This window comes from Sorex fumeus, unplaced genomic scaffold (assembly GCF_029834395.1).
Source record: "Sorex fumeus unplaced genomic scaffold, SorFum_2.1 ptg000072l, whole genome shotgun sequence".
Lineage (NCBI taxonomy): Eukaryota > Metazoa > Chordata > Mammalia > Eulipotyphla > Soricidae > Sorex > Sorex fumeus.
The window spans coordinates 16,854,435-16,867,077 of NW_026606129.1; the positions used below are offsets into that span (position 1 = coordinate 16,854,435).

The following is a 12,643-nucleotide window of genomic DNA, read 5'->3' on the forward strand; positions in this document are numbered from 1 at the left end:
AGATCAGATATTTACACTTGAAAAAAAAAAGAAGATATTAGTGTTGAACCAGAGAAAAAGAAAATCAAGGGCATTATTAAGAATGAATGCTTTTAATTCTTATGAATAACTGCCATAACTCAGACCTTTCTTCTTTATATTTTCATATTGTAACAACATACAAAGTATTTATGACTTAATACTTTAAATACTTGAAAGTACTTTAGAAAACTCTAGAGGCATAGTTGGAATGTGCAATGTTAGAATGTTGTCGCCCTTTTAAAATAAGAATTTCAACAAAATCCAATGTATTTTATTTGTATGAAACTATTAAACCAATAGAGTTACTATAGCTTTGCCATTAAAATGTATAGAGTAGGTGCTGATGAAGTTTGTATTTTGTCGTTCCTGGGCATCTCAAAAGTAACATAACTTGTCATGTAATCACAAATGCTAGGGTGTAGATCAGGCCAACTTTTACTAGCCATCTTAATTCCTCCTTTGCTCTGCTATTCTCTATATGATTTCTTCCTACATCGTACCCATCTTCTAATTATGGGATCCAGAGAAATCTAAGTTTGTGAGAGTACTAAGAACATTCTTAGATCCTGTATCAGTGATTTCCCTAGTGGTGTCTGTCACTATTTGAATCTTCAGTTTCAGTAAAATCAAGTAGCTATGGCTACAGTCTTCCACATTAAAAAAAAGGCTACCTTGGAGATAAGTTTTCATTTCTTTTATTCTCTACCAGCTAAAAGATGAGGATCCAGGACTACACATTTCCATAACTTTATATTTCCTTACCAGAATGGAGGCTTGACATTTCTTCAGAATTCTGATCTTTCTCATATTTAATCATCAATCCCTGTGGCATTATCATGTGACTTGGATTGTAAACTAAATGGTTACTTCCATTGTCCTCTAACACAAAAGGCAAGTCTTTTTCAGCACTTAGTTCCTGAACATTCAAGCCGCTCTCTCCTGAAGAAATCTCAGGTGGCTCAGGAATAAAGCTAGGATATAAAAAGAGAAAGTTTTAAGTGAATCTATATAACTTTTGGAAATGCAAATGAAAGAACTCAATACTTTAATCCAGACAATTTTTAGAAGGAAAATACTGGGTAACTAAAAATATAAATTTCAAATAATTCAATAATATTCAATATATCTCTAAAATATAAAGTGACAAATATTTATTTATTTATGCCTTTCAAGTTGTTCTCAGGATATACAGCTCAGTCAAGTGATGTACTGCTGCCAGACCAAGCAGTGCTGGGGGTCACCAGGGCTCTACCTAGTGATCTTTGGGGACCAGGAAGTGCTGGGGATTAAATTTATGGCCTCTGCATGCTAAGTATGCTCAGCACTGTGAGCTATCCTCGACCCCCATAAACTAACACAGTTTTAAAATTCCATCTTTTCTTCCTTTTCCCTCACATGCCTTACATGCTCACAACCTATAAAATACTACTTAAGTCTAAACCATATCTGATTTGCATCAGTGCTTTAAATAAATGTAAGAAAATTAATTGTAGATCATTTGCAATAATGATATACTACATCTCAAATTATTATCAATCATCATAGAAAATAATTTGCAAAGAACATCTATCTCAGTGACATCAGGCCTAAAATGATGTCTATATTGATAGGAGTTTAAAGAGTTCTTTGCAATAACTTATGAATGGGAGCTGGAACTATAGTACAGAGGGTAGGGCATTTGCCTTGCACGTGGTAGACCAGGTTCGATCCCCACCATCCCATATGGTCCCCTGAGCACCACTGGAGTAATTCCTGAGTGCAAAGCCAGGAGCAACCCCTGAGCACTGCTGGGTGTGACCCAAAAAGTTAAAATAAAAAGCTGTAATTTTATTTAGATCAATATTTTACAACCTGGGTATCCCAAGGACTACACAGGTGAAAACTTTAAATGGGTTTGGGGGTTACGGCACAAGTTTAGGGATCCAACCAGTAGAACAAAAGGGTGACAGGAAGGATACAGAGTTGAAAGGGAGTCAAAGGGTTGAGAAACACTGATTTAGGTGATTAAAGAAAACTCTGTATTTATTTTTACCCTATTTATGCAACTTTCAGCAACTTCATGGTCTATGCTTCAATTTAGTTAGTAATTGTTGTTGCAGTACCTGGGGGCCAGGGTCTACACCCACCAGGACTCAGGGGGGACACAGAACCAGGGATCAAATCCAGGGCCTCACACATGCAATCCATCTGTTTCTGCTACTTTAGAGACATTTAGTCCCTACATTTGTATTTGATACTGGTTTTTGGCACACATTAGGATTACTTTACCTGTTGATAGTTAATGAGGAAAGAAAAATAGTTAGACAGAGTATGTGATCTATGTGTGCATGGCAAAGAAAGGTCAGAACTGTCATAGCACAGCGTGTGGTTGATAATTCTCAATAGTGCAGGCAGAGATCAGTGGTGAGGAACTGTGAACAGAGCATCAGGCTGGGAGTTTGCTTGTGCCCCTACAGCTTGCCTTCTCATTTACATATTTTTACCAAGATAGAGCAAGTTTTTCAGCTTCCAGGAATTCTCTTTTGGCAAACTGGAACGATTCATTACATTAAACTAATGTTTTACATTTGAGTATTAGCAAGTTGTCTTAATTTGATGCCCAGATTTATTATGGTTTGATAGCTGCCTAAGAATGACAGCTAGATTTTTGTTTGTTCAGGCTTAAGTAACATCACAATATTTGTCAGCAGTTCAAGTGAGAGTTGATTCTCATTAGCATATGGTTTACTTGATGTTGGACAGCAAAGCAAATCTGATACTATAGGTAGGAACATGCACATCATAAGTTCTAATGTCTGCATCTTGTCATTTTTTATTTTGGGAGACTGTGAGGAACTTTCTTTTTGAGTGTAGTGGGGATACTCAGCAATGCTCAGGGCTTACGTCTGGCTCTGCATTTAGAGATCACTCCTAACAGGGCTAGGAGTGGGGGGATCATATATGGTGCCAAGAACTGAACCCACGTAAGCCACGTGCAAGACTATACCAGGCTATACTATCACTATGACCCCTGAGAAACTTATATCTGTTGTTCTTTCTAAATTTCTATCTGAGAAAATGACTCTTTCCGTCCCTAAATAGGAACTTTCAGAGTCTGTAGTCAATGACACACGCTCAATAGAATAAAGAAGAGGAAAGCAGTCAAATGAGTAATTCTCATTCTCTTTGAGACTCACAATTTCCTCAGATGAATTATTTACATTACAATGTAGGCTATAAAATTAAGGAAATTTGTTTTCATGTGCAGTTATGCTTGGGGTCTTTGACTCATATATGTTACCACCTTACCAGAAACAGGTACTTAGAGAAAGTACAGATTTTCAGAAGAGAACAGAGAATAGAGATGGATATCACAGAAAAGACAGCTTTCATCCAGACAATTAAATATGGCTAATGTTCACTGGAGGGAAAAGGGTATTAGGTTGTATTCCTTCAGTTCATATAAGCAGACAAGAGTTCAGTGTGGCCAGAATTTAGTGCACATGGTATGGAAGGATGTGATATTGCAAAACGTTGAAGTTAAATTGTAGGTTCTATTCTGAGTTAAATTTAAATATGAGAATTTATGACAAAATCATGAATTCAAAGGCAAAAGTACAAAGCATATGAGAGTATTCTAATAGCATCAGTCTATAAAGCATGCTTGATAAGTAACTTTAGAAATGGGATGGATAAAGTGCCTTTACTTCAGGGACCTTATGAGCTTCCTCAGCCTCATAATCTGTCACTATCCAATTCTGTCCCATCAATCAGTTAGCAGTCACTTGGATACATAGCATTTTTTTCTAACTCACAGGCGATCGTTATCCCCTCTTTGTGAGTCGCTTCTGCATTCTTCCATGAGCACTTGTGGTGGGTATTTATTGAATTGTCCTACCAAGAGAGCAAAATTTTAGTTAGAATTTTAAACCAGAAATTGCATTTTCTAGGTAAGGAGAATATCAGTGGGTATATACTAGAAGCAGTAAGTTGCACTAAAAGATTTCAGTTAAATTTGTCTCGAATGAAAACAGAAAAGTTTAGCAAGTAGAAATAGCATTCAAAACTCAATTTGGAAGAGTTTTGCAGTCAAATTTATCATAATTATGGAAACTCTTCAAATTGTTGGCTGAAGAGTTCATTGTGATTCAGGGTATCATATGGAGATCATAGGAGCATGGTTTCTATGTTCAGAGTAGCACTATCTAAGGCAAATTTAGATTCTCTAAAGTTTTTTACTCATACTACTTCCTATGATTTTTAGAGATGAAATAATGTTTTATTATATTATGCAATTCCTGTGCTTCTGCCTCAATTGAGAATAACTTCCTAGGAGAAATTAATTTTTTGTATGAGCAAAGTTAAGTTTATTTGATTTCCTAAACATTCTCAAATGTGCATTTTCATATTACATTTTTTTGATATATAATTTTTATATATTAAAAATAGTATAGTTTTTTTTTAATTTCTGAAAATATATTTTAGTTTTTTAAAGAAAAACTCTTGAAAGAAAGGTGAAAGTAATGACATCATATCATGTCTTTATAAGCAATGGCATTATGTCTTTATTCCTATAAATTGTGTTTCCCTAAGTACAATTTCTACAAATGAATGTAGTCATTCTATGACTGTCCTCCTTCTGACTCATTTCACTCAGCATGATACTCTCCATGTTCATGCATTTATAAGCAAATTTCATAACTTTATTTTCAGGAGAAATGATTTTTATCTTATTGATCTAAATAATCCCTCTTGGAGAGCCCAGCAAGATACCAAGAGTATCTCGCCCACACGGCAAAGCCTGGCAAGCTACCCTTGATGTATCCAATATGCCAACCACAGTAACAAGAAGTCTCACAATGGAGACATTACTGGGCCCACTAGAGCAAATAGATGAGCAACGGGCAGACAGTGATCTAAATAATATGGCCCTTTGCTCCCTCCTTCTTTCCTATGTTGTGCCATAAGCTTTGAAATATTAAGTATTAATATTATTAATTATATTATTTTTACATCTTATTAATGAAATAAAAATTTTTAGTTGAAGAAACACTTTGAGCACTGAATAATACAAGATTCTATGACACTATCTCAGAAGGGTTTATAGTTATAATAATCATAATAATTTGGTTCTAAGATGAGCAGCTTTTTTCTTTATCTCTGAAATGAACTGATATTTTCTAATCAGTTTCATTTATAGTTGTAAGGATTATGATATAATTGTTATCTATGCACTGGGAACAGAAAATATGTTGTCACTAAAAATTATAGGACTGGATGGAGTAAGTAGTTTGAGGGAAAAAACGCTCAAAAGTAGTATTTGATAAATCATTTAACTCCTATGAACCAATGAGTTACAGAAATTAAGTACACTAGATGTGTTGATACTATTACCAAAAGTATGATAGCTAAACATAACTACAAAAGCTACTTAAAGAGCCAACTAAACCAGTGAGTTATTAGCACAGCGGTAGGGCATTTGCCTTGCGCACAGCCAGCCCGGCCGAGCTAGGTTCGATTCCTCCGCCCCCTCTTGGAGAGCCTGGCAAGCTACCGAGAGTATTGAATATGCCAAACACAGTAACAAGAAGTCTCACAATGGAGACGTTACTGGGCCCGCTTGAGTAAATTGATGAACAACAGGAGGACAGTTTAGTATGTAATATCATCACCAATCTGAATGGCCTAAAGAGGACAGTTTAGTATGTAATATCATCACCAATCTGAATGGCCTAAAGACAGCAATGTCTTTAGGGGAACAAAAGTATATTAAAGACTGGAAGTCAAGAAGTAGCTCACAAGAGTTACATTTTACACGTAAAGTTTTAGAAATTTCTTAGTTGCTCTAATCTATATATTCCTCTTTACACATGAACAACAATAGTGAAATTATAAAAGAATTACTGTAAAAAAAGTTCTTTTAATTACTGTAAAAAAATTCTAACAGTATCAAAATTTAGAATTATTGCTTACTTTTTAGATAAGATGTTAAAAATTTAGATAAGATGTTTACTTTTTAGATAAGATGTTAAAAATTGTTATACAATGGTGCATTTTGCCAATGAATGAATTTAGAGTTTAACAAATAGTACCATAGTCCCAAGAAGAAAATCATTGGATTATCAATCAAATATTAGTCACTGGAGAAAATGGAGTTCTCTCTGACATTCTACAGGAATCTCTGAGCAGAATTTCTCAACCCCAATGCTACTGCCACGAGGGATGACTCTTTCTTTGCTGTGGAGAGTAACCTGTACACTACAGCATGTTTAGCAGTATCCTGGTGTGGATTCTAAAATGCCAGTAATATCATCTCCCTCAGTTGGTACAACCAAAAATGTCTCTAAACATTTTAAAATGTTCAGGAGGTGTAGGAGGAGAAGATGGCGGGTGGGGTAGGGGTGAAGTCACAATCATTCACAGTTGAGAGCTGCTAATCTAGCGAAAACGCTACTCAACCATTTATGATGAAGGATGAATGTTTTGTATCTAAATCATCTGCAGCCTGATCCTTTAGGTTTGTGTGTGGTTCAATGAGACAGAGCTCTCTGCTTGTGACTTGTAACGGAAGAATGTCAAATTGCTTCCAGAATTCTGAGAATTTTCAGAATTCCTTACTTTCTGTAACTCCCTTTCTCAAATCAGTTTACGGAATGGAACCAGCCCATGGGCAATATTTTGTAGAGCTCTGGCTTACACCTTTGCTACTCAAAGTATGATTCATGGACCAGAAGCACTGACATCACTGAGGAACATGTTAGAAATAGAGAGTCCCAGCCTTCTCTCTAGACACCCTGAATTGACACCAGTATTTTATGGAGATTTCCACGTGATAATGTTTGCTCAGACTCTCTTTGGGTGGGTGGGTGAGGAGGAATTCTCGGTACTCAGGGAGGGCAATTTCTAGTGATACTCTGAAAACTAGGCTGGAGGTTCAATACTAGCACCAGAGGAAATGCTGTTGCTTGGACTCTGAAGGATGGGGCATACCAGGCCACCCCAAAGGTGTTTGAGGGCTTCTAGTGCTGTATTCAGCGATGCTCTGGAGGCTTTGAGGTATAGGAGATCAAGCCTGCCCCCTCCTGCATTCTCAGACTTTTTAGGAGCAACACAACACCATTTTGTTGTTCTATCCTCATCCATGTTGCAAGCAAACTAGGTGTGCAGGAAAAACTTGAATTTACATGCTTATCCTGGAGACTTATCTAATGGCTAATTGCTCTTGGAATTTCCTAAGGCTGAGTGAACCGCATAAGTGGTTCTGAGCTTTTTTCAACTATTCTGAGCTTTCTAAAGGTAAAGGTAAAGGCCCTCCCGTTGATCATCGATTTGCTTGAGCGGGCCCAGTAACGTCTCCATTGGAGACTTTGTTGTTACTGTGTTTGGCATATCGAATACGTCACGGTGAGCTTGCCAGGCTCTGCCGTGCTGGCGAGATACTCTCGGTAGCTTGCCGGGCTCTCCGAGAGGGGCGGAGGAATCGAACTCGGGTGGCCATGTTGGCTGCGTGCAAGGCATACGCCCTACCGCTGTGCTATCGCTCCAGCCCTGAGCTTTCTAATGAAGAGATTTTTGATTAAGAGAAACTATCACAAACAAGACCTCACTGCATCATACTAGTGTGCAAATAGTAATCGTCCCATCTAGTCCATACATTATCATTTAATTAACATATTTGGGTTAACTGTAGATACAGTGTTAGATTATAAATATTAACAACAAAAACTAATTTGTTAAATCAAAGCAAGAAAAAATGAATAATGACTTACGTCTGACTGAGTATACAAATGGCTTTAAAAACCTCACAATATAATCCAGCTCTGGTTTATGAATTTTCCCAAGTTGTATCAGATGATGATCAGGTGGGTAGCTGGCTAACTCCTCCATGTAATTCACATGTGTAGAGCCCAGGGAAATCACAAATATGACATAGCCTTGACACTTAGCCCTCAGGGCCATCCTCTTTAAGAAAATTTTGTTCTCTAGATTTTCTCCAGCTGACACCACAAAGAAGACCTTGTGTTTTCTCAACTTTGGTGTTCTTGGAAAGAGATTTGTCATGCTCCACAATAGGGCATAGCCTATGTTTTCTTCTCCATTTAGCTGACGGAGGTTAGTCTGGATGTAGTTCTCCATTTGGTCTTGACTCTTAAAAGTTGTAAAGTCAAACTCTGCTTTTATTGCACTCCTCATTCCTCTGGAACTGTCCTCAGGAGAGTAGCTCAGCAAGGCAATCCTATCGCCTCTAGAGTTTGGGTCTAAAGGGTTTGAAGCAATTCTAAAGTTGCCAAGCATTGAGATCACCAAAGTTTTCAAAGCCTTAAACTCATCACTTGCTATATTCCGAGAATTGTCTACAAGAAAGGCTACATCCATGAATGAATCTTCAGGCAAAAAAATCTCTCTGATGCAAGGATTTGGAAAACACTTATCTGAAAACATACAGAGACAATCATCATTGGTTCAGTGTTGGCACAAGATGCTGAACTCTTAAGCATATGACCCAGTGACTAATTAACAAGAATAAATAATATGATTGATACTTCTTTAATCTCACATTATCTAAATTAATAGGGTTTTTTTGTTATTTTTTTTTTGCTTTTGGGTCACACCTGGCGATGCACAGGGGTTACTCCTGCTCTACACTCAGGAATTATCCCTGGTGGTGCTCATATGGGAATCGAACCCAGATTGGCCACGTGCAAGGCAAACACCCTACCCGCTGTGCTATTACTCCAGCCCCATTAATAGGAATTTTTTTAAATGTAGCAATATTTCTATGGTCACTTACAGACAAGATGAAAAGGTCTAAATTGAAAGTAGACTTAGAAAACAAGTATATCTCATCTACAAGTCATGAACAAACTTATTTAGATAAGATGTTCTTGGGTTGGAGACAGCTCAAGTGATAAAAGACCTTAAATGTACTCCCTAGTAGCTTATAGACCCCCCTCAAACATTGGTTTATCGAGCATCATTGGATGTGACCCTATAAAACATTTTTAAAGGAAAAATAAATATAGGTGCCCTATATTCTAGAGGCTTTGGACACAGACTACAAAACTGTCCCTCAATTAAAATCCATATTGATTGGAATAGTTATTGAATTAATTAAACCAAATCAACCCAGTTATTAGCATGGAAATTTTAAATTTTAAAAAATCCTGACATAGGGTATCAAAAGACCAGAATTTAAAGTATAATCTATAATAAAAATGGAGATATCAGATAAAGTCATATTTAATAATTCATCCAGAAGGCATTTAAGACTTTTCAGTAATAAATTCTTCTTGCTGGTCTTACCATAGCAAAGTGTACAGCGCTGAAGTCTTTCTAGTGTATATTCCAATCCTGGAGGACTGGGGATCACCTGAAACATCCCAGTGTTGTCAAACTGTGTTGAGAAAGAAGTAGAAGCTGTTTGGTCATTTTCTTGGTCACTAGTAGGAAGCTATAGTCCACCCAATTTAAGAATTGATTTGAGAAGACCCAACTAATATCGCTTTCCTCTTTAGTGTATTCACATTCTCAGTCTCTGTCTGTGTATCTCTCTCTCTCTCTCTCACACACACACACACACACACACTCATTTAGGGTATCATTTCTACTTTATGAGAAAACTAACACAAAATGATGACTAGATTTATCCCTTAGGACAAGTATTAAAATTTCACTCTTATTTCCATGCCTATGATTACACACTAAATTTTTATACAATTTTAATTATGTACCAGTGGATTAAGTACATCAGCTTCTGACGTTTGTTCCTGAAAATGTTCTGTATTTACAAATTATCTTTTGCCTTACAAAGCAATGATTTCAACTATTTCTACTGCAGTCACATTATCTTTAAATTGATACATCTGAGGGTCAGAAAGATAATCTAATGGCAGAACACTTGCCTTGCACACTGTCAACCCAGATTCAATTGTTGGCATTCCATGTAGTCCACTGAGCCCTGCCAAGAGTGATCCCTGAGTGCAGAGCCAAGAGTAGGCCCTGAACACTACCAGGTTTGACCCCAAACAAAACACACCAAAAGCAACAAAGAAGGGCACATCTTTCAGATGTCAAGTGGACTTTCTCAATCTTATCTCCAAAGAAAAGTCTATTTCAGAAAAGAGTGGGCAGCAGACAGAAGACACCAGATCTATTCCAAAGACTTGGGAGTACATTTCCTGATTCTGTTTCTTGATGACATTGTCTTTAATGCATGCTAAAATAGATAAGACATCATATTCATTCATGTTCATTCATTCTGTGTATTCAGTGAGTCAATAACTCTACAGTATTTGATCTATGTGAAGTGCCATCCAGGGCAAACACTTGCCTTATAAAGAAAAGTGTATAGCACCCCCCAGATGATAATAAAGATACCTCTCCAGCCTTCAGGCTTCCTCTTTATTTTCCCTTGGCAATTGAAGGATTAAAGAAGTCACATTCCCATTGTTTGGTAAAGTGTTATGTGAGTATTTGGAAATGACTATGGCTAGGAAGCATTTATTTCATTCCTGTGCACTTTTTAATGAAAGGATACCTGTATTCTTTGGCTTGTTTGCCCATCATGAAAAGGCTAAATGCTGCCTTGATAAATCAAGAAAGTTTAATCACAGGTGTAAACCACCTGCTCTTTCTTTTTTATCCAATATATCTTTACAAATACCCACAATATTATGGGTCCTATTCTAGGTGCTGAGGATGTAGAAGTGAACAATCAGATAAAATATCTCCCTATATTCTAATAGGGAGATACAAATAAAAATAAACAACAGTGTAAATTTTCTAGTATGTTGGGAGGTCATTTTATTTTTATACAAAAATCTTTGACTTCTTACAAAATCTTCTTTTATGACTCTCCTTTGGACTCTTATTTCCAAAAAATTCTTAGATGTGTTATGAGCAGACTGATTCTCCCTAGGGTGGAGTAGGCTAATTTTTATTTTTTCAGTGGAGATGTGTGAACTTACTTGAAAAGAGACACATAATCTCTTGGCTCACACAAGCTCCAGGAGCATATATTTCAAGGATAATCTTGAGTATATTTTAAACCAGTAAAACAGAAGATGTAGGGTTTTTTTAAAAAAATATTTTTTCCTTTGGTTTTGTTTTGTTTGTTTTGGGGGAAATGTATAGGGAAGCATAGATTCCACAAGAATATGTAGCTATAAAAGGGATAGAACCTTTTTTTTTTATAAAAAGTTGAATGTACTGTACAACCTGAGGGGTTCAAATAACCCCTAACCTTCATCTGTCCCAGGTTAAGTCCAGCAATTATGTAGGAAAGGGTGAGCAGATAACAGAGTCTCAGCCCAGCAGATCTGTAGAAGACTGGAAGAGATCAGCCTGACTTAGCCCTTTTCGTAAGGAGGCTAAGTGGGATTGAGTCACTTAGCTACTTCCTTAGAAGAGTTTCCTCATGTTTTACCTGAAAATGACAGCTTCATTCCTTCAGAGAGTTGTGAGTAAGTGTGCATGAGTAAGTATGGAAAGTTCTGGGAATGCAAGAGGCACACAAAGCTGGCTTTTCTCATTATTAATACCATTCCTATTAGACGTTGGATTTCAGGGACTCTGGCAACAAAACAGCCATGGAAATGGCAATGCAGTGAAGAAGCCATACTTCTCTCATTACCCCCCACCATTCCAGCCTGTCAGTACCGAAATCTTAAACATGAAGCAGTTGTCAAGGAAATCTCTTACCTCAAAAGCCTCCAGGAAGATCCTTTCATTCACAGAAATGACTGCCAAACTGATGTCAAGCCCGCTATACTCCATGGTGGCTGTGATGATGGATGACATCCTGACATTTTGTGCATTGCTGAAAAACACGGCCACCCTCCTCACATTGACCCCAGCAGGGGTCCTCTTGAACACGTTCCGGGCCACAAACCTCATTGCGCTACCAATGTCTTCAGGCCCTGTCCGAGGTTGATATTTAATCTGGGAAAGAAGTTGGAGGAGTTGTTTCTTGCTGTGGTAGTCAAACTGACGGATAAGATAATGGGTGCGGAAATCATAGGAAACCACCACCACTCTTGCTCCCACAGGGCAGTTATTTGTCCTAGTGTGAAGGCTTTCCACAATGGAAATGATGTGGTCACGCATTTCATTAAATCTTGATTCTCCAATGTCAATGGATTGGTCCAGGGCAAATACCAGCTCTGTTGGATACACTGGACACCTCTCTACAGAAGTGAAAAACAGAAGAATTAAGTTATTTCACTGCATCAAAAGCCTTTCCCATTCCCTCCCTCCAGTGTAATTGGTTCACATTAAGAGTAGGAACATGCAAATGGTCGATACATGGAAAAGAAGAAAAAAATGTAAGTGAAAGTGTGGTTGGGACTAATGGGACGGTCTGTGTCCTGACTAAGGTATTGGTGACATGAATCTTTGCATGCTTGAACGTAGCTCACAAAAAATGTGGTATTTTTGGCGTGCTCATTTTAAAAAGAAATACAAGAAAATTAAGGTTTACTGGAAATTGGGAAGATCTACTCTTCTCAAAATCTTCAGAAATATTCTCCTAATAATGATAAAGTCAGCTGGAAGACTGTCATCCACATATGATTCAATAATTATTGCATGCTCACGATAAAAAGAGGAGAGTGACATATACTAGGAAGGGGATACAAAGTTGAAG

At 37.3% G+C, this 12,643-nt stretch overlaps 1 protein-coding gene across 1 annotated transcript in view; it reads right to left on the reverse strand.

Annotated features, from left to right (window-relative positions):
* Window positions 1-752: 752 nt before the first annotated feature.
* Window positions 753-12,643, reverse strand: part of COL6A5 (collagen type VI alpha 5 chain) — a 78,530-nt gene continuing 66,639 nt past the window's right edge. Inside the window, 5 exon segments of the mRNA XM_056129563.1 lie at window positions 753-992; window positions 3,816-3,894; window positions 7,770-8,432; window positions 9,304-9,394; window positions 11,701-12,185. Coding sequence (XP_055985538.1) covers window positions 770-992; window positions 3,816-3,894; window positions 7,770-8,432; window positions 9,304-9,394; window positions 11,701-12,185 — 1,541 coding nt within the window. The 3' untranslated portion in view covers window positions 753-769.